The sequence below is a fragment of the Rhinoderma darwinii genome, chromosome 2, assembly GCF_050947455.1.
Source record: "Rhinoderma darwinii isolate aRhiDar2 chromosome 2, aRhiDar2.hap1, whole genome shotgun sequence".
Lineage (NCBI taxonomy): Eukaryota > Metazoa > Chordata > Amphibia > Anura > Rhinodermatidae > Rhinoderma > Rhinoderma darwinii.
This window is the reverse complement of record NC_134688.1, coordinates 431,113,371-431,138,495: the sequence shown is the minus strand read 5'-3', so window position 1 is coordinate 431,138,495 and position 25,125 is coordinate 431,113,371. Positions and strand designations below refer to the sequence as shown.

The following is a 25,125-nucleotide window of genomic DNA, read 5'->3' as shown; positions in this document are numbered from 1 at the left end:
AAGGAAAAGATTAATATGGCCAAAAGCACACAGACATTGGACAGAGGAAGATTCGAAAAAAGTGTTATGGACAGACGAATCGAAGTTTGAGGTGTTTGGATCGCACAGAAGAACATTTGTGAGACGCAGAACAACTAAAAAGATGCTGGAAGAGTGCCTGACGCCATCTGTCAAGCATTGTGGAGGTAATGTGATGGTCTGGGGTTGCTTTGGTGCTGGTAAAGTGGGAGATTTGTACAAGGTAAAAGGGATTTTGAATAAAGAAGGCTATCACTCCATTTTGCAACGCCATGCCATACCCTGTGGACAGCGCTTGATTGGAGCCAATTTCATCCTACAACAGGACAATGACCCAAAGCACACCTCCAAATTATGCAAGAACTATTTAGGGAAGAAGCAGGCAGCTGGTATTCTTTCTGTAATGGAGTGGCCAGCGCAGTCACCAGATGTCAACCCCATAGAGCTGTTGTGGGAGCAGCTTGACCGTATGGTACGCAAGAAGTGCCCATAAAGCCAATCCAACTTGTGGGAGGGGCTTCTGGAAGCATGGGGTGAAATTTCTCCCGATTACCTCAGCAAATTAACAGCTAGAATGCCAAAGGTCTGCAATGCTGTAATTGCTGCAAATGGAGCATTCTTTGACGAAAGCAAAGTTTGAAGGAGAAAATTATTATTTCAAATAAAAATCATTATTTCTAACCTTGTCTGTCTTGACTATATTTTCTAGTCATTTTGCAACTCGTTTGATAAATATAAGTGTGAGTTTTCATGGAAAACACAAAATTGTCTGGGTGACCCCAAACTTTTGAACGGTAGTGTATGTACAAACAACATTTGCACACAAAAAGGATACAATAAAACCCTAGTAGGAGAGAGAAAAAATTGTAAAATAAAAACCTATATATGTAAACTGGACCATAACCGGGCAAAGTTAAGTTGGTCATCAGGGCTGGTCTCAAACTTATATCTTTGCTTGGCCAGTCATATAGGTTAACTGTTTTTTTTTTTAAATAAAATAATTTTCAATGTGAAAAAATGTTTTGTTTTTTTTTGCTTGGAGACTTTTTTTTTAAGATGAAACTTTATCAAATAATATATATCTTTTTATTCCAAAGCATTATATCCTGTCAGCGTTACATTGACAGGCAACATTTTAGGCTATGAACAAACTTATATGAGGTCCAAAATAGGAACGTGGTTCAAAACTTCCATGAATATATATATAAAAATCGGCCAAAAATGAAGTTCTAAGAACCACAACTACATTTTAAGGCATATAAAATACTTTTATTAAATACAAATTAAAAACATCAAAACAGGATGTAACGATGAACCAAGATGCAAGGTATATTAAATGAGAAGTAACATGCAATTTAAAACAAAATGCATAGTATTTAGGCTACCAGAGGTATTTATAAATGGTACTAACATCTACTACACTGGAACAACCAAGTGTGTGCAACAATGCACGTGTGTGACTATCTACACAGAGGCAAGGCTACATAGGACGCTGTCACTACCAAGAAGAAAAGTGTCCTGTTACACGTGAAACCTGCTGGAAGTGGTAATATGAATAGTAGTGGCTCACCTAAATATAGAAGAGGGGAAGGTGCACCCCATCGTGCACCCCACCTATCCGGTAGATAGGTCATCAGTTGTCAGATGCTGGAAAACCCCTTTAAATACATAATACATTCCCTTTAAGAAGATCCCTAATATATTCTTTAAGAAATCCTCAAATGCTTAAAGGCTATGTAAACCTTTGAAATGGATCTTTTTTTTTTTATTAAAAGGTCAATCAGTGTGTTTGGTGCAACTTTATAATTCGTTTTTTATTAAACATTCTTTTTACCTTACTTTTTACTTTCAGCTGTATTGTTCACTGAATCATGTACCTGTCAGGTCCGCATGAGTGCCGGGTTCAGTGAAAGGGTGTCACATAGGATCCACCTGTTATCCATCGCATCAAGCTCATAACTTAGATGTGATAGATTACAGGTACACGCAGGGCCCGCTGCGACTGAACCCGTCAGGTCTGCGGGACTGACGGATTCAGGTCTTAGCGAATGATACAGCTGCTCTGTATGCAGAATACACAGCAGCCGTATCTCAAAAAGTAAAAAGAATTTATAACAAAAACGAATTATAAAATTTCACCAAACACACTAATTGACCTTTTTATTACAAAAAAAATCCCTTTCAAAATGTGTACATAGCCTTTAAGTACAAATGTATTTATAATAAAGAATTCTAACATAGTAAGATCTAAATACAATACATAGACCAAGCAACAACCCTTCCTCTGTCTTAAAAATCCTGATCCTCAGTATCTTAATACAAAGATTTATTTAAAGGTAAGCTTAAAATAAATATCCGGAAATATGAGGAAAACTATTCAAGATTTGTGTCTTAGGATATATACTAAATCTATTACACCTATTTATTATAATTATATACATTTATATTGAAACCCAAGCAGAAGGAGAAGCTAGTTACTTCCTCCTTTACAGATGACGTTATTGAACTATTCTTTCCAGTATCCCTTGATGTTTAGGTCTTCTAACTTTATCATTTATACACAAAAAATTGCCGTGCCATGAATAAGGACACGAGATGTGTCTGAAACGCGTAGGCACACTACAATAAGGAAAACTCTTATCCTTTACCCACCACTCATCCTTGTACTCTGTCAGATTGCAGAACTATCCTATCTAGTTCTTTTTACTTGTTACACCAATAAAATAGGAACAGGAGTCCCGTTTTACTTACACTCAGCGCTGGATTGTGGCTTCACTTTTTCTCCTTTATAATTTATACATAAGGATATACATTAGGGTGGTGGTGCTCTCTCTTGGCTGCCAGGGAGAACTAAGAGAGGGAGGTGGGATCTGCTGTGTGACTAAGTAACCCAGAAATTAGCCCCATTAGCGCTAATATGGCGGATAGTGGAAGCAACTTTCTGTCCCTAAAAATAAAGGCAGAAGATGTATTGGGGACAAACAGATGAGGTTACAATAGAAAGACAGCACACAAGTACTGCACATAAACATTCAGGAGTGCAATTTATTATTGGTTTGAAGTACACTAATGCATTTTATATAATAATTCTAGGAGCTTGTCACATGCAAAAGTAATTCAAATGTTTGTTAAATTTACACCTCCTTTTAAAGCTGAAGCTGTCAGAGAACACGGCTTAGTGCTGCCAATGTGTGTATATAATTTGTTCCACTTGTTATTGTATTAGCCGGTAGAGGTTTACAAAAAGGGACACCTAAACTACAAGTAACATTTTCGCCTAACCTAATGTTATAAAATATTCTGGCTGGAGTTCTCCTCTTCTTCAGAAACAAGTACCAAAGATTATGATACTGTTTTTTTTCGTCAGTTTACAACAATTATGGGGATTCTAGATATGTATAGGATACTGTGTGTGCGATTATTAGCATGGTCATTGGGATGGTGGGTTATTAAAACTATTTTCATTGGACAATGGGGTATCAATGTATGTGAGTTTTTACGATTCAGATTTTTGTACTATTAACCCCTTAAGGACACGGCCTAGTTTGGGGCTAGAGAACTCAATGATGTTTTTTGTTTATTTATCACCACATTCTGAGAACCATAACTTTTTTTTCTGTCCAAATAGCTGTTGGAAGGGCTTGTTTTTTGTGGCAGAAGTTGTATTGTTTTTAATTCTATCATTTAGGAGTACATATAAAGTATTGAAAAACTTTTATGAGGGCTTGTTTTTTTGCAGTATGAGCTGTAGTTCTATTTAGAACCATTTTAAGATTCACAGGATTTTTGGATTAATTTTTATTTCTGTTTTTGGGAGGGGCGATGAACAAAAATCATAAATTCTTGCATTGTTTTTTAGTTACATTTTTCTTTTTGCGGCAATAGCAATTATGTATAGTTTATTTTTGTCTTCTTCCATCATAAACATATTCAAAGGGAAGGAACACACTAGGCGTTAAGCACTGCGGATTTTCCACAACGGATTTAATTGCAGAAAATCCGCAGCGTAATACAGTACAAAACAGATAAAAACAAGGGGACATATATACAAAAACACCAAAAAAGGCCATACTTACAAATGGTAATACAGTAGCAGCATCGTGGATGAGATTTAAACAAATCTCATGCCCACACAGAGAAAAAAATCAGGCAATAAAAACGCACGTAAATTGACTTGCGGTGCGTTTATTTTAGCCGCAGTCAATTAATGCTGTGGAACCACTGCTTTTGTGTTGCGGGTTTTCCCCATTGAATTCAATAGGGGTGCTTAAACCTGCAACAAAGTGGTGTGTGTTGCGACATTTGCGGCAAAATTGCAGCGATTTTGCCTCAAAAATAGCAAATAAGAAAAAAAAAAGGTTATACTTACCCACAGTTCCCTGCTTCTTCTCCAGTCTGGCCTCCTGGGTGACCACTGCAGCCAACCAAAGGCTGCAGCGGTCACATGGCCTGCAACGTCATCCCAGTAGGCCGGACTACGCACAGAAGAAAGGAAGGGGGTAAGTATAAACTTTTTTGGGGGTTTTTCGGTGCTGCTTGATGCAGCATATCCGCCCAGAACACACTGTGTGTGTTCCTACCCTAAGGGAACATAGGATTAGTTTTTTTCTTTGCACACTTTATTTTACTTTTTCTTAAAATTTTCTTTAGTCCCACTAGGAGTCTTGAACATGTGATCCTTTGATCACTTCTATAATGCACTGCCTTTGTTAAGCCTGGGCTACCATGGAAACCCATTGGCACACTACACTTAAATTGTGGGGGCGATATTAATCGCACTATCTAAGGGGTTAAACGATCGGGGTGGAAGTTATCTCCTATCCTGGGTGCCAACTGCTGATCACCGCTGTACATTTACGGCGCTGTGCATGAAGTGCATCCTGCAAGCGTTGTAAATGGTTTGTTTTCTTTGTTATTATTTTGCACGTTTTCACATATTTTATTATAGACTTTTTGATTTCTGAGCAATATTTTGTTTGCTACTTAATATATTTGTATGAACATATGGGGAAATCCCTTGTTGCGTTTATACTAACTATGTTTAATTTCAGGCAGATACTACTCTGTGTGTCTCAACAGGGAAACTGCTGTTTGCTCAGGACATATCACTTGCTCCTGGAAGAATAGGGTTTAAGTCCTCATGCCCACTTCAGTTGTTTTCTTCAGGGTGCTATCCGTTTTTCTGATAGCACTCGAACACATTCATTTCAATGGGGCCATGCACATTTACGTTGTTTTAACGGAACCGTGTTTTCGTTCCGTCAAAAATAAGACCGGTCCTACTCCTGTACGTTTTTTATGGAACAGTCTCGGCTTTTTCATTGATTTGGTCCGTGAAACAACGGACTGCACACGGAAGCCATCCGTGTGCGGTCCGTGTCTCACGGATCCGTCATTTACGGCTGCACGATGGACAATTGTATATTTTTTGTTTTGCTTTGAATAGAGGGCATTATACCCTATATACAAAGGAAATAAATGGAACAGTGGTGCTTTTGATAAAAAATATTTTTTTTTAACTCTACTTTATACAAATGCTGTCTTGCTCAGTGTAATATACAAATTGCAATGTACTTTTACAATACAATAAGACATGCATGATTTCTATGTCTCGTGATTGATGTTCCTCAGTAAAATATTTGATATGAACATAAAAGTGACTAAATAGAACATATAACCAATAATTCAAAAAGGGTAACATTCCTCCGATATAGGATCCTTCTTTGTTATCTGATAAATAGAAGGTGAAAATATTTACTCAGAACCGGAAGATGAAGACAAAAAATATTATTTGGCTTCTGAAGATACAGAATGCTTACTGAAAAAAAACAAAATCAGGGTCAGGGGCACTATTCACATTTATTCCTGGTCAAAAAAACAAACGGCTCATACAGAACAAGACTCAATCTGAAAAACCTAAACCATTGCATAGTTTATTGAAAGTTCAAAATGGAAATGATAAAGTCCATCATTTCCCTAATCCCAAAACATTCGATGTGTACCAAAGATCTGAAAGAAGCATAATATCACATCCCATTTCATCCCTGGTACCAAAAATTTCTGATATTTTGCATTAAACATCGGAAATATGACCTTTCATTTCCAATTTTAATGCCTCCCATTTCAAATCTCATCTGCTTCTGGGTTTAGTAGTAGAAAGAAAGGAATAAACATTATCCCATACATAGATGACTTCCTACTGGTTGCAGCATCCAGACAAGTATTTCTTCAACAGCTTCAGACAGTCACAAATCTGATGCAATAGACAAGTTGGCTCAATTAATCATGAGAAGTTAGATCTATTTCTCTCAAAAATTAAAACATTTTCTGGGAATTCACTTAGACTCTTCAAATATCCACCCTTCCAATGACAATAGAGAGAGACTAAAGAGAAAAATGCACTCTTTTTAACAACAAAAATTCTGTATCAGTAAGTAAAAGTACAGTATGAGGATTTTGGGACTGATGACATCAAGCATTCCAGCAGTCGTGTGGAGCCAATTCCACTCAAGACCTCTCCCCAGTCTAATCCTATTATCCTGGAACAGAAACCCAAGCTCTTTAAACAAAAAGATAAAAGGTTCACAGAGAATTAAGAACATCTCTGACTTAAAGAGGCTCTGTCACCAGATTTTGCAACCCCTATCTGCTATTGCAGCAGATAGGCGCTGCAATGTAGATTACAGTAACGTTTTTATTTTTAAAAAACGAGCATTTTTGGCCAAGTTATGACCATTTTTGTAATTATGCAAATGAGGCTTGCAAAAGTCCAAGTGGGTGTGTTTAAAAGTAAAAGTCCAAGTGGGCGTGTATTAGGTGCGTACATCGGGGCGTTTTTAATACTTTTACTAGCTGGGCGCTCTGAAGAGAAGTAACATCCTCTTCTCTTCAGAACGCCCAGCTTCTGACAGTGCAGATCTGTGACGTCACTCACAGGTCCTGCATCGTGACGGCCACATCGGCAGCAGAGGCTACAGTTGATTCTGCAGCAGCATCAGCGTTTGCAGGTAAGATCGACTTAGATCGCTGCTGCAGAATCAACCGTAGCCTCTGGTGCCGATGTGGCCGTCACGATGCAGGACCTGTGAGTGACGTCACAGATCTGCACTGTCACAAGCTGGGCGTTCTGAAGAGAAGAGGATGTTACTTCTCATCAGAGCGCACAGCTAGTGAAAGTATTAAAAACGCCCCGATGTACGCACATAATACACACCCACTTGGAATTTTGCAAGCCTCATTTGCATAACTACAAAAATGGTCATAACTTGGCCAAAAATGCTCGTTTTTTTAAAATAAAAACGTTACTGTAATCTACATTGCAGCGCCTATCTGCTGCAATAGCAGATAGGGGTTGCAAAATCTGGTGACAGAGCCTCTTTAAAGGAACAGTGTCACCACAAAAAAAATTTTCATGTCAGTTTAATGTTAGTGTTTTATTAAAAACGTTTATATTTATTTGTGTGTTTGTGTGTTACTTTTTTCTATTTTTTCACTTTTTCTTCCCTATGGGGGCTGCCATTTTTTTTTCCATTTCTGTATGTGTCGATTAACGACACATACAGACATGGAATACGGCAGCCACAGTCCCATAGGGACTGCGAACGGGGCCCGTCCCATCCACTTCTGTGTACGCCGTCTGTGTGGGAACTGCGCATGCGCCGCTCCCACACAGTCCAATTTGAAATGCGCGCCGTCCAGCGCCATTTTCCTGTGGACCGGAAGTCGCGGCCGGACAGTAAGATTACTACTTCCGGTCGCGGCTTCCGGACTTGTGCACTTGGACCAGCGGCAGCAGACGGAGCGGATGGGCCGGAGGGAACCGCGGCGGCAGGAGCAGGTAAGAGATTTCTATGTATGTTCGTGTTTGTGTGTGTTTACTACTGTATGTAAACCTACTACACTGTGTGTTAGCTCAAAAAATGGCGACACACAGTGTAGGAGGTTAGACCGTTCAATCCCCTCGTTTATCCCGGCACTAGCCAGGATAAAGGAGGGGGGGATTCTCAGAGCTCACTAGAGCGAGTGCTTTTTTCCCAATTTTGCAGCAAAACGCAATGTGGTTGCTTTACCACATGCAATGCTGCAATTTTGGGAATAGCTCCATCTAGTGACCAGCAATGGGAAATATTATAAATTAGAATCTAATTTATAATATTTCCTGACTCGTGAAAAAAATAAAAAAAATGTGAACAATGTTTAATCACCTACACACTAAATGTTTAATTTAAAAAAAACAAACATGTTTTGCTGGCAACACATTCCCTTTAAAGGGAACCTGTCACCAGCATTTTAGCTATAAAGCCAGCAATACCTGGTGAAAGTGGGTGAAAAATCATTGTCATTTAAGCTATAAATATGTTCTAAGTAAGCTCTGTAACTTTAGTATTCCGTTTTTCAGTGGTCCCACGCCGTATGCAAATGAGCAGAAAAGAGTCAAATCTTCATCTGAAAAGAGTCAGATTTTCATTCCTCCAGTGTCTCAGAGTGGACTCCACCTCCTTATTTTTGATTGACAGCTCCTTAGCCAGTCAGGGCCGGACAGGTGCCGGCGGTGGGCGGGGTTAAGAAGCTGAGTCCCAGAGGGAAAACTAATTACCATAAAAGGCAGGAAAAGTTTAAAGGACTACATTTACTGACAGAGGAGGACTTCAGGAAAGAAGAGAACAGGAACGAACTCTGGACAGCTGTGGCCATTGAGGGGTCAGGCGAGTTTGACAGGTAAGATGTTGATGACAGGATCCCTTTAAAGAGACTCTGTCACCACATTATAAGTGCCCTATCTCCTACATAAGGAGATCGGCGCTATAATGTAGGTGACAGTAATGCTTTTTATTTTAAAAAACGATCTATTTTGACAACGTTAGGAGCGATTTTGGTTTATGCTAATGAGCTTTCTTAATGCCCAAGTGGGCGTATTTTTACTTTCGACCAAGTGGGCGTTGTACAGAGGAGTGTATGACGCTGACCAATCTGCATCATGCACTCCTCTCCATTCATTTACACTGCACTAGCGATATAGTTATATCACTATGTGCAGCTACATACACAAACCCTAACATTACTACAGTGTCCTGATAATGAATACACATGACCATCCAGCCTGGACGTCATGTGTACTCAGAATCCTGACACTTCTGAATCTTTTTTGTGAGATTCCGGCAAGTGAAACTAAATCTCGTTTACCTCGTAATCTCGCGAGATTTCGTATCCGTTGCTGGAATCTCACAGAAAAGATTCAGAAGTATCAGGCAACCTGACTACATTCTCTTTATTGTACCACCAGAGGGGGGCACCAAATACCGACCTCTTCAAGACCTATCAACAAATATCTTCATATGGGCAAAAAAATAGTTCTCTCGGTATCAGCTGTACACTTAAAAGGAGGGAAAAACATGAGGGCAGATTTCTTAAGTCACCACAGATTGGACCCTGGAGTATTTTAGAGCGTGGCAAACAGATGTGGTTTTAGTCAAGAAGATGTATTTGAGTCCAGAAAAAAATGCAAAATGAAAAAACTTTTTCTTCCTCAACACCAAAGACAATGCAGTGGGGATAGACACTCTTTCTCAATCCTGGAATATGGAACTAGATTACGCATTTTCTGCTCTTCTGCTGATTCCTCTAGTTATAAAGAAAATATATCAGTAACAGACGATGGTCAAACTGATAGTTCCATAATGGCCCAAATGGAGGTGTTTTCCCCTTCTGCAAAAGATGGCAATAGACTCCCCCATCCTACTTCCACATTAGGAAAATTGGCTGCATCAGGTATCGATCTTTCATCTAAAGATGCAAAATCTCCAGCTGTCGGCTTGGATCATGAGAGGTACATCCTGAAAAATAAAGTCTTCTCAGATAAATTAATATTTACTATTCAGTAAAGTAGAAAGAAAATCACATCAAAAATATATTTGAAATACTGGAATAGATTTTGTTCTTGGAAAGGGGCAAACTCTCCAAATCTAGACAATCCAGATATTTCAGCCATCTTAAATGTCCTTCAGGAAGGATTAGACCTAGACCTAAGTGTCAGTACTCTTAAAGTGTAAGTTTCTGTCTATCCAGGTTCTTTGATAACACCTTAGCTGAAAATACGTGGATCAAAAAGTTCATTAGAGAATTAGGCTTAAGGTTACATAGTTAGTACGGCTGAAAAAATACACTTGTCCATGTGGTCAGACCTTCCGTCCTGGTTTGGGATCTCAACCTAGTACTCTTAGTATTAATTTCGGCTCCTTTTGAACCCATTCGCCTGGCCAAGATAAAGCTGTTGTCATGGAAAGCGATATTCATAGTAATAATCACTATGGCTCGCAGAGTAAAAGGAATCCAGACTCTATGTATGGAAGAACCATACCTTAGCATATTAGAAGATGAGCGCACTGAAGTTGGATCCTTGTTTCCTTCCTAAAGTGGTCACTTATTTCCACAGATATCAGGACATCTTCCTTCCTTCATTCTGCAAAAATACAGCCAATACAAAAGAAGAACATTTTTATTTTCGCAATGTCAAAAGGACTATAATTCAATATCTGGAATTCACAAAACCCTGGAGATTACACAATAATTTATTCATTCTATTTCAGGGAAAAAATAAAGGCAAGGAAGGTCTCAAAAAGCACATCCACCTGCTGGATAAAATCAGCCATATTGGAATCATATAATTCACAAGTGGAGCCTCCTTAAGGAATCAAAGCCCATTCCACAAGGGCAGTCACCTCTTCATGGGCTGAAAGAGCAAATGCATCAGTTGAACATTTGCAGTGCAGCCACATGGTCCAGTCTACAAAACTTTTAAAAACACTAGGGACTGCATGTACTTGCTAACCAGGATGTGTCCTTTGCCGCAAAGTTCTCCTGGCGACAGTCCCTCCCTAATAAGCTACTTATCTGTTACTCTTCATGTGTGAGAGGACGCAATGGAAAATAGGAATTAGTTCCTACTGGTAATTTGGTTTCCATAGTCCTTCATGACAGCATTCCTCATAGTGTCGTAGCTATAGGGGTCACAGCAGTCCCAATTGCGATCAGGCCCCGAAGCCATAGGGCCCGCCGCCCCGCACCACATCTATTACAATTTACTATAGTAATGGGGGCCTATGTAATAAACGACATGGGCCCCTGTTACTATAGTAACAGTATACTTACCCTCCTCGTTTTCTAGCACAGCGGAGGTACTGACATCTTTCCGCATCATGACGTCACGAGGCTGTGGGCCACGCACAACATTGCAATGCTAGATGGTGGCAGGACTTCTGCTGTGCCTGGAGCTGAAGAGAAGGGTAAGTATAACATTACTGTCTGCTGCTTCCCTGTATCTATGGTAAGGTAGCACATTAAAAAATAACAGGAATTTATTTACCCTCAAGCATGTCCTGTTGGACTGAAACATCGCATTTGTGGGTAAATAAATTCCTGTTATTTTTGGATGTGCTGCCTTGTCTCTTGAATTTTGCTGTCTCCATTTGTGGAACCTTGGATCAGGTTCCTGTAAGGTGTTGTGATCATCTCTTTTTCTCAGCTGTATCTATGGTAGTCTTAGATACATGGACCACGTGTTATCCTGTCTGAGGGGCCTGTATCTAAGCCTACCACATAATAGCCTTAGATACAGGGCTTCAACCATGTGGTAGGCTTAGATACAGGGTCCAACAGACAGTATCACACATGGGTCCTGTATCTAAGCCTACCACATGTGTTCCAAATTTTTTTTGGGGTGTTTGTGCTTTTTTTTACAGGTTTAGTTGTTGGACTAAGTCAGATTCGAGGACTACTTCGATGATGGCTTTTTTTTATTCTCAATAAAATGGTTAGCGAGGGTTGTGTGTGGGTTTTTATTTCAGTAAAATATTTTTTCTATGTCTTTGTATTTGTTTTAAACGTTATCACTACTGCCGTAGTAATGGCTGCTGGCTGATTGACAGCATCCATTACTAAGGCGGAACTTAGTGTTTTACCAATGTAGAGGCTAACAATAACCCCCATTATTACACCGGTACCCACCGTCACCAGAGGTACCGGGAAGAGCCGGGTACGATCCAGTATCTGACCATCTGTAGTGATGGACGGGTACTGGGGGAGCCTCAGGCTGGTATTATTAGGCTGGAAAAGCCCAAAAACAATCGCCCTTCCCAACCTGGTAATGCTAGGCTACTACTGCTTTATTGTATATGGCTGGTTATGAAAAATAGGGGGATCCCATGTCATTTAAAAAAATTGTAATAATAATAATTGGAAAAAACTATGTGGGGCCCCCCCATTTTTCAGAACCAGCCAGATACAACATTATAGCATTACCAGGGTGGGAAGGGCCACAGTTTCTGGCCTTTCCCAGTCTAATAATACCAGCCTGCGGCCGCCCCAGTGCCCGACCAACACTACAGATGGTCAGGTACTGGATCACACCCAGCTCTTCCCGGTATCCCTTGTGGTGGTGGGTACCCGGGTAATAATGGGGGTTAGTGCTAGCATTTTCACCAACTAACATTAAGCCCTGCCTTAGTAATGGACGCTGTCGATCAGCCAGCGGCCATTACTATGGCGGTAGTAATAAAGTTTAAAAAAACACATGGACGTATTTTATTGAAATAAAATAACAACCACACAATACTCGTTAACCATTTTATTGACAATAATAAAAACGCCGTAATCAAAGTAATCTGAAGAACTGCAACAACCGAACCTGTAAAAAAACATAAACACACAAAAAAAATTGTAGCACGCAAAAAAAAACAAACAATTATTATACTTACCTTCCCTGGGTCCAGTGCTGGAGCCGCAATGTGAGTGAGTTTGACCCTATATCTTAGCCTATGATAGGTGATACTGTCTGCTGAGCCACTGTATCTAATCCTAACCATAGCTATAGAGTCGTAGTTCTATAGATATGCTGTCTCCAATATACAGTATATATATATATATATATATATATATATACACACTTACACACATACATACAAACATCCATACACACACACATACTTTTTTTTGGGGGAGACAAATGTAACGGGGCTATTACCCCTGACGTTTTAAGACCTTAGCAACGCCCCTGGCTGCTAGTGCTGCATCGTTCGGTCACTTAGGAGACCCCATCGGCCATGATAAGAAGTTCGGGGGCCAAAGAAAGACTTTTGCAGCAGGGCCCATGAGCATTTAGTTACTCCCCAATCCCTCCCTATGCCTTGTTAAATTAGTGTAATCCTAATAAACTATATTGCAGCAGATCATGGGGTAAGTTTTTGGAAATCGCTGTTGATCATGTCGGGCAGAGGCTGCTTAACTTCTCTGTGTATCTGTCCCTACAGAGGTCAGAGGGCAACCTTAATTTGTGCTGTCATAAAGGACTCATGGAAACCGAACTGCTGGTAGGAACGAATTCCTATTTTTTTACTCTTATTTTTTTAGTACCCCTAGGGGACTTTACCGTGCCATGGTTTGATTGCTCATGCAATTCACTGCAATACTTATGTATTGCAATGTGTTGCCTTTTTTCTATTCTACTATTAAGCCTTGCCCTGGCAATAGTATGTCCAAACCTGGCAGTTGCAGGCTTGTGTAAGATGTCTGAAAGAGCCGGCACCTTCTGGGTATGGTGCAGGCTCAGCTTCTGAGCCCATGCCATATTGTAAGAGCGTAAATCTGCCATACGTGTCACTAAGGGGTTAAATTATGATGCCATTTTTCAGTTTTTTCCTTGTGTTACTGGAAACATAAATAAAATCACAGTAAAAAAAGGTTTTGGCGCTACCCCATAGAAGTATGGGGTACCCAATATCTTCAAAACCAAACTATCCATAAAGATAAGTCCAAAAGAAATCGCAGCACTCCAAATATCCTATTAAATTGTGTTTTATTCACCCATGTTAAAGTATGGTGGATAAACCACAAATTTTATTGGATATTTGGGGTGCAGCGATTTTTTTTTGGGGACATTACGTGAACCCTGATCAGGGATTTATCGCTTACCAACCTTGATCTTTTTCATTGTGCTGCTCCGTTCCATTGCATAAAAATAGAAAAATAGAGAGATCCAAATACAGTGCCCATATTAATAGTGTCCTACATAATCCAAATAAATAGTATATACAGCAGCTAGATAAATTGGGCACGTCGCATTCAGATTTATAGTTTATATGGCATCCAAATAAATAGTCGTATACCTAGATAAATAGTGCATGCAGTGTTCAGATAAATAGTGTATATAGCATCCAGATAAATAGAACATGCAACATCCAAATAAATAGTGTATACAGTGTCCAGCTAAACAGTGTCACCCAGCGTTAAGATAAATAGCATATACAGTCCATTCTCCTCTTCAGCCTGATGGAGCTACGCCACTTACCAACTGGATGGGCCCCTACTTGTGTACCTTGGCCGGGCTACATCTGACCGGGCCCCCTGAGGGAAGGACAAAGCAGCAGTCGTTGTGGTGGTTCTGACAGACACTTTTTTTTTTGTAAATGAAACACTTATATTTTACAGCCGAGCACTACTTCCACCTAATGTTCTTTAATAAGGAGCTAGCATAGAGGTCAATAAGGCAACCAAGCACTGGTAGTAATGAAAATAAATCCAAGAATAGCAATTTATTGTCTTCTCGAGATTGTAGAAGTTTCACAAGTATGAAAATGCAGAAATTGGAATACAATGCACTTATCTGAACAGACATGGGTCCTTATAATTAACATGCAGTGAAGAATGGAGGGGAATTGAGAAGTGTTAATCCGGTAAAACAATTGCTCATTGGTCGATATGAAAATGAGTAAAGATGAAAAATTCCAGTGCTTTATTGCCCTATAAATTCTGTTTTAAACATTTGAATATCTGGGCAGCCGTGTGCTGGATTTATTCTTATCAGGAGGGAACAATAAAAAAAGGATGTGACGAAAAAAAAAGAGGGAACAATGGTTTTTCAGCTGTAAGAGTTTCATGTAATAAGATAAGACAAAAGGAAAAAATGGATGAAATTAAGCTTATGTGAAAGCCAAAATGTGTATCCTAATAGCATCTTTTACAACAATAATTTAAAATATAACTGGTATTGGGTTCGCATTTTCTCACTAATGCCTAAATAAATCACGGTCTGTAATGTAATAAGCAGCAGGACAGCAATACGACAAGCCGGGCTTAATGCATCGGTGGAGAACATTTTTTAAAAACAATGAGTCCATTTTACTATTAGGGAAACTCTTTCATTTTCGGATTATGGTTTTTAATGGAAGCGTAAAAACAAACAATCTAAGAATCAACAGCCATTTGTCTTCTATAAAGGAATTGTAAGTTGTGCGCTTACAAATTTATGGAAAATGTTTTATATCTTATGGTGCAGAGAGAGAATGGAGCATTTACAAAGTGATCCTTCCTTTTCAGCTATTTTAGGCTGATGTTAGTGATCCAGGCTGTTACAACCGAGGGATCATGCTTTACATTCTGTCTGAGCGTGCAAATAGACCAGGGCTGCCCAGTCATAAATCCTACTCAGTACTTTTGGGGCGTCTGAGATGTTTTTCAGGATCAAGAGAATCTCGTTTCTTTCTCTAGCATTGATCTCTGATATCACATATTGGTGCAAATAAAGAAAGTTAGAATTTATCATCCTGCACATTTTACCGTTTCTTGTATATAACTCATTCCTTCAAAGACCGGTCACCAGGAACTAGTTACCCAGCTAAAACACACACAGTTGTTACATAAAGCATGCGCTATTAGGGCACATTCAGACGTGGCAGAATTGCTGTTGAATTCCGCTGCGGACAGTCGGCAGTGGAATTCTGCAGTAGCCGTTTTTTACATTTCTTTCTATACATTTTTAAGAAACTTAGTTGCAGAAAATAACTGTGCGGAAATCAGGCTGCAGTGCAGAATTTTCCTTCCGTGGCATGCTCATTACATTGCGGAGAAGCAGCAGAATTTCTCTGCGGATTTCAGCCTTTGCAATGCAAAAACTGGAATCTGTGGCAAGTCCGCAGTGATATCTGCAACGTCTGAATTACCTGTCAAATATGCAAATGTTGGTGCAGATTCGTTGCGTACTTGCCCCGAATCTGCACCAACTTTTGCAGCGGAAAAATTGTGCCACATCTGAACATGGCCTTAAAGAGGTTGTCCAGGATTAGAAAAACATGGCTGATTTCCTCCAAAAACAGCGCCACAGGTTGTGTGTGGTATTGCAGATCAGTCACAATCACTTCCAAAGGCTGGGTTCGCACGACCATGTTACGTCCGGAAGTCTCGGACCGAACACAGTGCAGGGCTCCTAGCATCATAGTTGTGCGGAGACTGTTTGGGGATGTGACTAATGAACCTCTCTGTCTCAGCACAACTAAAGAGATTTATCGTTCAGAGGTCTGGGAAAGCTGGGTGACCACCATTACCCCTCCTACTGGAGTGTGTTTGGGGATGTGACTAATGAACCTCTCACACTCCAGTAGGAGGGGTAATGGTGGTCACCCAGCTTTCCCAGACCCCTGAATGGTAAATCTCTCTAGTTGTACTGAGACTGTTTGGGAATGTGACTAATGAACCTCTCAGTCTCAGCACAACAAGAGAGATTTACCGTTCAGGGGTCTGGGAAAGCTGGGTACCACACTAACAGCTGGCATATTGTTTATCAACCAGCTTTCCCAGGACAGTTACATCATGTGTTCTTTATACAGAGTCTCCTGCACGACTACAGGGGGGGCCCGTCGAGGGGGGGGCCTGTCAGGGGAGGGGACCCGTCGGGGGAGGGGGGCCTTCGGGGGGGGTGGCTGTCGGGGGTCACTAGAGTGGCGGTTTGTGAGAGAGAGAGGGACAGACAGAGACACACACCTTACCTGTAGTGCAGCTGGTCTTCATAATTGCGCCTGCTATCTCCCTGCAAACCAGCTTCTCTGCTGTGTGACTCTGACCTGCGTCTGTGCAGTACAGAGCCAGAGAGCACATACAATAGACGGGAGCCGTTCATTGACTCCTATGTACTGTAGCTGCCGTATTCCATCTCTGTATGTGGCGTTAATCGACACATACAGAGATGAAAAAAAAAATGGCAGCCCCCATAGAAAAGTAAATGTTAGGAAAAAAGAAAAGAGTAAAACACAAATACACAAATAAATACAATTTATTTTAATAACATACTAAAAGCAATATTATATAAAAAAAAATAATCTGCGTCACCTTCCCTTTAACTCCCATTGTTAAAGGGACATAATAATAATCTTTATTTATATAGCGCCAACATATTCCGCATGACTTTACACTTCAGAGGGGACATGAATTAACAATTAAAACAAGAGGAGTGAGAGCTTACAATCTATAAACATTACGGTTTTATAAAAGACATGCTATTCTTTGCATAATGAAAAGGTATACAATTTACCAATTTACTTTCTGCATCAATTTCTCAATATCTCTGTTCGCTGTCATTCAATAAGAACCTTAATTGTTTACTTCCAGTAGATGAAAATCTGTCGTGGTCATCTATGGACACACGGGGCAGGATTAGTTGCAGTACAGTTATCAGAGTTGTGTCTTGTAACGAGCCGTGCACCTGTGTGTCCGTCACATGACCAGGACAGAAGATTAGAAGTATAAATCTTTCCTCTATACTGCACTCTTTGGTGGTTACTCTCTGTGAAAGTGATTAGAATATGTTTAAAAGATAAGATTTTGCATGCACTCCATCTTGTATGATAGGCGTCCATTTTGGATCGTTGGAATACATCTTTTGGCCTGAAGGAGCCATCTTGAGATTAATAAGTAAAAAGTCAGCAGCTGCCTTGAAAAATTCTATGTTAAATGTTTTATTATTCTAGTAAGGAGCAGATCAATCATTCATGGTAGAATGGACAATGACATTGTTTACCGTAAGGGAGGGGGGTGAGCCTTGAAGAAGGGCTCTGTTTAAATGATTTAATGTTGGGCCATCTTATCTGCAGTCTCCATTCTCTAGTGAGATAAGAAGTAGACACACATTAACTTGTATATCTGAATTCTGTGTCTTCCCCATGTAACAAGGGTCTGGTCACCTAAGGGACCTTGGGGGGTTTGAGGAATCATTATAATGCATTTAAATATTCCCATTGGCTGAATCAGAGTCATTAGCACATTGTAGATGATTGGCTGAAATCAAAGCCTACACCCCTTCTGAATGATATTATTGTAATTGAGTTTGGCAATAAACGGCAGAGAAGGATTTTGAGCATACAAGCATGGTCTCTTGTGTCATCTTTTCTCTCATATATGTATATATCTATCACCTATGATTTGGAAACTGGATAAATCACTGGAGGGCGAGTATCGGTTGACATACCCATTACAAATTTCAGTCTAATATATTTTTGCCCATGATTGCGTTAACACTCTCCTTCTTTGGCTAAAAAAAATAAAATAATAATATGCAAAAACTGCACTAACACTGTACTGTGTGAACAAGAACTGCCCTGAACTACTGTAATGAGTGAATAATTTAAAAGACTCAGAATATGTCATTTTTATATTTTTATTCACTTGCATTCCCCCGCAGTAAGCCTGCAAATGGTCCATGTGCTATATGATAATGCACACCCCAGACTTCTAAGCTTGGGGGAACAGTACAGCAGACTGCTAGGTGCTTCATTAGGGTATGTGCACACGCTAACTGCATTTACGTCTGAAATTACGGAGCTGTTTTCAGGAGAAAACAGCGCCGTCAATTCAGAAGTAATTGCTCGTACTCGTATTTTGCGAGGCGTCTTTGATGGCCGTAATTGTGAGCTGTTCTTCATTGGAATCAATGAAAAATGGCTCAAAATACGTTGAAAGAAGTGTCCTGCACTTTTTTGACGAGGCTGTTATTTTACGCGTCGTTATTTTACAGGTCGTCGGCACAGTACGTCGGCAAACCCATTCAAATGAATGGGCAGATGTTTGCCGACGTATTGGAGCCATATTTTCAGGCGTAAATCGAGGCATAATACGCCTCGTTTACGCCAGAAAATAGGTTGTGTGAACCCAGCCTTAGCATACGGCGCATGGGCTGTTTGTAGGCTGACTTCGGGGGGAATGCAAGTAACTACAAACATAAAAACGACATTCAAAATCTATATCTTTTAGGCTAAATTCACACACAGCATTTTGCTGATTCTTTGTGCATGTTTCTTGGTGTTTTTAATGCAGCCAAATGTTACATTAAAGTCTATAGTAAAATCTAAAATGCATTACACACAATTGCATTTTGGTTTGTGGTGCTTTGAGGCATTTTTGTGGTCAGTGCTGTTTTTCTCCAAATGCAGCATGCATTCTCTATAGGACTTCAAAAATGGCAGAAAAAAAGAGCATGGAAAATGACACCAAATGAAAAACGGCTACGAAAATGCCTCTCAAAATGCTGCAAAAAAAAAAAATGCATGTTACCTTTTAATAATGCTAGCAGTTTTAGCAGTGTTTTTGATGCATTTTAAATTACGAGAAAAATTCTGAACTTGGCCTTAGGCTTTTCGCTCATTACAGTAGTTCAGGGGATTTGCCGTGGTGATAGATTCGCTTTTAGCTGACTAATAATTAGTAAGTAAATACCAATGCCACATGGACACTTGTTTCTAGAAAACTTTCTACACCTACATATGCTGCTGTCCATCAGCAGATGGTACACAAGATTATGTATAAGACATGTCAGCAGGACAATTCTAATTCCTATTGAATCTGATATGTAAATGGTTTACTGAAAATTGAGCAGTTTAATAATTTAGTTATATTTCATTGTTTGTAACCAATAGTCTGTCCGGGAAATTGTCAAATATCCTTGATGTGTCTCTATATATCGGAGATATTCAGCAATGTAATCCCACTCAAATATACTTCTCATTCTAGGTACACAGCAATAGTAAAACCCATGGACATTCAAGCCAACAATGCACTGACCAAGATTTGTATCAAAGCTGCACTCATCTGGATATTATCTATGACCCTGGCAATCCCAGAAGCTGTTTTCTCGGACATGCACCCATTCTATGACAAAGAAACCAACACAACATTTGTCAGCTGTGCCCCCTACCCACACTCTGATGGACTTCACCCAAGAATACACTCAATGACTTCATTTTTAATCTTCTATGTGATCCCCCTTTCCATCATTTCAGTGTATTACTATTTTATTGCCAAGAACCTGATTCGAAGTGCATACAACATGCCTGTGGAAGGAAACGTACATGTTAGGAGACAGGTATGATTTTAAGTTTTGCTTTTTTTTAAAGAAAAATGTTGTGAAAATACAAACATGAAATAGAAGAAATGACTCACAATGTGTTCATTCACTTGCATTAAGTGTGCAGTAAAGATTGCCTGCTCTGCTTTATCCCATATATGAGACAATATCCCTCCGAGGAGATTAATAATCTCATTGGGCAGCAGGTGTTGGGGCTCAGTATAGTGTAGCCTGTTGCATTATTACCTCATCTTAAAGTGTACTTATCATTTCAGAAAACTTATAACATCTCATAGTGACATGTCAGAAGTTTTGATCGATGTGGCTCCGACTGCTGAAACCTCCACCACTAACTGAAACTAAAAGACTGAAGCACTCTGACAGCTGACTGCTGTGCCCCTTCATCTGTCATTGGCTTTGCACAGCTCCCTGGAGTTAGTTGTGTAAGGGCACATCTCCGCTCAGCTCTCTGAGAAAGGCCAATCACAGCCAAAAATAATGTCCTTAAATTTCACCGATTTGTGGGGGTCTCATCACCCAGATGCCAACCGATCAAAACGTTTGCATTTCACTATGACAAGTCAGAAGTTTATAAAAACGATAGGTACTCTTTAAATAAGGGCACCTTGAATGTTTAGTGCATAAGGAGAAGTGTCCCATCAGATTCTCCAGTGGGCCCAAGTGTTGCCGTGATAACTTTATCTGCCAGCAACATTGCTCATGAGGTGCCTTAGCAGCAGATCAGTCGCTAATAGAGTTTATACCATTTTGGGCCGTTAAACAAATAACCTATTCATATTTTGACCTGTGTGAGTGCAAAGATATCAACATTTACTATACTAGGTACCGTAATTAAAAAGAGACAGGTATCTGATGGGCCAAAGGCACTGAAATCTGACACTGATGCTAATAGAGAACATTAACCTCCTCAACTGCGGCATATGTACCTGGATGATTGTTTCTCTGCTCAAAATCCAGACGAAGCAAAAGCGGAAATCTGTAAAGTACTGCCGAAGTAAGTAGCCTATCATTTACGGTTTTCATTTGAAGGATTCTTTTTATCTAAAAAAATCCAAGATGGATCAGCATCCTCCTCACATATAAGGGCTTTGATGAACGTAACAGATAATGCAACTCAGTGCCATGAATTCCATCCAGGCAAAAGTCAAGAGGAGGCAACAGCGAACAGACTTCTTTTTCAAATTTTAAAATACTTGTAAGTTTATTCACCACCACATGTGAACACAATGTTTTGGCTCAACAATTAGCCTTTCAAAGCAATTACAGAATATTTTTTGCAGTTTGCTGTGCTTAGATTAACAATAAAGGTGCCACGGTTCTTCAGAGAGAGTCACAGCCGCTTTATACTAATGATCAAAGGGGTTTCCAAGGGTCAGACCTCGAGGGATCAAACATGGTTGGCCGGTCCTAAGGATAGGCAATAAAGTTTATAGGTTGAGAAAACCCCTTTAGGTCAGGATCACACACACAGTTTTGATGCAGTTATTCTGGCAGTTTGTGGCTCAGTTTTTTAAGCCAAAGCCAGAAGTGGATCAAAAACGAAAATCATGTATAAACTGATGCATCTCCTTTCTTTTGTGTCCACTTCTGTGTTTGGCTCAAAATACTGAACCATAAACTGCACCACAAACTGCAATAAAACTGTGTGTGTGATCCTGGCCCTAGACTAATTTTCCACACAGAGTTTTTGGGAAACATGACACTGCAGTTTTTCTACCAAAGCCAGGAGTGGATTCTAAAGAAAAGACTTATACTTTTCCTTAAAATGGACACTATCCCAGTGAGTATAAGGCTGGATTCAAACACAGCCTTTTCTGTATGTTTTTTCGCTGCTTTTTGTTTTACGATTTGAAAAACACCAGAAAATAAGCCATGGGAACATACCCTAAGGGCATGTTCAGACGTGGCAGAATTTTTCCACTGAAAATGTTGCTGCAGGTTTGTTGCGAATTTGCAGAAACATTTTCACATTTGTACAGGTAATTCAGATGTTGCAGATATCACAGCGGACTTGCCACAGACTCACAGAGTTCAGCCTTTGCAATTGCAAAGGCTGAAATCCGCAGTGAAAATACGCTTCTTCTCCTCAACATAATGTGCATGCTGCGGAGGGGAAATTCTGCCCCGCAGCCTAAATTCCGCTCTGTTATTTTCCGCAACGTCTGATCTAAGTTACTTAAAAATGTATAGAAACCAATGAAAAAAACGTCTGCTGCAGAATTCCACTGCGGACTGTCCGCAGCGGAATTCAACAGCAATTCCGCCACGTCTGAATGTGCCCTAAGAGGGTTCTCCTGCATCTAGATGACTCTCTAACAATAGCTTCCTACTCAGGTCTTAAAGCATACCTAAGTCATGTGCAAACATCTTGTAGGTGCCATTGTTTTTATGTGATTTATGGCACTAAATGTACAGAGCAGTGATATAAGTGGCGAGATATTATTAATACTTTGATTAAAAAGCTGCGGCTGAATGTCGGCTAAATCAGCTCCATATGGTGCCCTCTACTGGATTTTTTGCAGAATTAACTCGGCTTACCGATCAACAGTACAACACAGCTTTTCATTACAGAATACGTGTTCTGACAAGTAATGCTCGATGGGTTTAACATGTGGAATATAATTCATAATTGGAATAAAAGAAAAAAAATTATTAATAGATTATTCATATTCATTTCCTTTGATTATAATGTACATATAGTCACATAAAAGACTGATTGATATTCATGCATGTAGTATTAAAGGGGTTTTCCACAACCGCACAACTGATGACCTATCCACAGGTTCCGATCAGCGACTCCGTCTGCCTCCAGGCGCTGGATGTTTTGAACGGTATGCAGTAGTTGGAGCGGGAAGCATATGGCTTCGAGGGTCACGAAATAGCGTCCGAGCTGCAGTTCTGCTCCTTTTCAAGTGAATAGGAGCAGAGGTGAAGTTCTGCAGAACGGCCGCTATGCAGCGGTCGGAGCCATCTGCTTCCGGCTTTGTACACTGCATATTGTACAATGACATCCAGTGCCCGGAGGCAGACAGAGCGGCTGATTGGTGCGGGGTCCGGGTGTCGGACCCACACCGATCATATACTGATAATCTATTCTGTGGATAGGTCATCAGCGGTCCGGTCGTAGAACTCCCCTTTAATAACAATATTATAAAATGATTCGGCATGTATAAGTGTAGAGAAATGTACGTGCTGACAGAGCACATGACATTCCATATTTATATAAGGGGGTACAATTTTATATGTAGCCAGCTGGCATGGTGTAGACCTCTTGTGCCTGTCTTCTGAATACCAGGAAATATTACCTCTTGACTTGATGGAAGTCTGCATTTGTGTAGGAAACTAATACAAACAGAACAAATTGGCAAACAGCAGGCATCCACTGACTTGTTCCAGATCAGAGCTGGACTGACTGAGTCATACCTAATTTATATAAGGGGAAGAAACAGAATTAACAGCTACTAGGGAGTTGGATACATAGAGTAAGACATGTTAGTAAAACAAGGGCTGTAGCCACTGCAGCTACTTAACTGAGAAGTTATAGTTCAACTGTAAGAGCATGTTCAGACGTGGCAGAATTTTTCCGCTGCAAATGTTGGTGTCGATTTGGGGCACTTACGCAACGAATCTGCAGCAACATTTGAATATTTGACAGGTAATTCGGACGTTGCGGATATCACGGCGGACTTAGCCCAGATTTCAGTTTTTGCATTGCAAAGACTGAAATCCACAGTGAAATTCCGCTGCTTCTCCACAACAAAATGTGCATGCTGTGGAGGGAAAATGTTGCACCGCAGCTTAAATTCTGTACAGTTATTTTCCACAACGTCTAAACTAAGTTACCTAAAAATGTATAGGAACCAATGTAAAAAATGGCTGTGGCAGATTTCCACTGCGGACTGTCCGCAGCGGAATTCAACATCAATTCCGCCATGTCTGAATGTGCCCTAAGCGATCAAAGGATTGCATCTTCTAGTCCCCTAATATAAAAAAATTACATTTAAGAAACTTTAATAAAATAAAAAGTCCCACCCCAAATAAAAAAAAATTTGGCATAAAAAAGTTTTTTTTTTAAATGATGATTATATTTGACACATCCACAATCGTATAACACCACACATAAAAACCTAACTTATTATTAAAACTGAATCGCGTATGGCAATATAGAAAATTATTCCCCCCCTAATAATTTTTATAAAAGTTAATCAATAAATAATATGTAGCTTAAAATGGTGCTAACAAAAACTACAACTCGTCCCACCAAAAAAATTGTCGATGTTAAAAATAGTTATAGCTCTTGGAATACGTCGAGAAAAAAAATCGCTTGGTCCTGAAACTTCAAAATATGTATGTCCTTAAAGGCTATGTACACCTTTGAAAGATTTAAAAAAATAAAAATAAATCAATGTTTTATATCATTTTAAACAACTTTTAATTCAAATTTACTCTTATCAAAATTTATTTTTATTTTTTAAGATACATCTATGTATCCTGTATACATAGAAGCTGTATCATTCTGTCTAAGCCACGGCCGTCAGTTCAGCTGAGCTGACGGCTCAGCTTAAAGCTGATACTGCATCTCTGACACGTAAAATCCAGATAATAACAATCACATCTAAATTCATGACATAGATGGGATTGTTGTTCGCTGGATTCTGTGCATATATATAGGATACGTAGAAGCTGTATCTTAAAAAGTAAAAAAACAACTTTTAATAAAAGTCAATTTAAAAGGTGTTTCAAATCATATATAACATTGATATATTTAAAAAAAAACGTTTAAAATGTGTACATATCATTTAAGGGGTTAAAAGTGGAGCTTTCTTCCATTTACATGCATGATTGGCTCATCACAATTTAGGTGTTACTTTCTGCAAAGGCGGAAAGGGTAAGCACTTGTCAGATACCTGTTGACCTACTTGAAA

The 25,125-nt window shown here is 39.7% G+C and overlaps 1 protein-coding gene across 1 annotated transcript in view; it reads left to right on the top strand.

Annotated features, from left to right (window-relative positions):
* Positions 1-25,125, top strand: part of GRPR (gastrin releasing peptide receptor) — a 90,048-nt gene that overhangs the window by 47,732 nt on the left and 17,191 nt on the right. Inside the window, exon 2 of the mRNA XM_075850880.1 lies at positions 19,846-20,197. Coding sequence (XP_075706995.1) covers positions 19,846-20,197 — 352 coding nt within the window. The remainder of the gene's footprint in view (positions 1-19,845; positions 20,198-25,125) is intronic.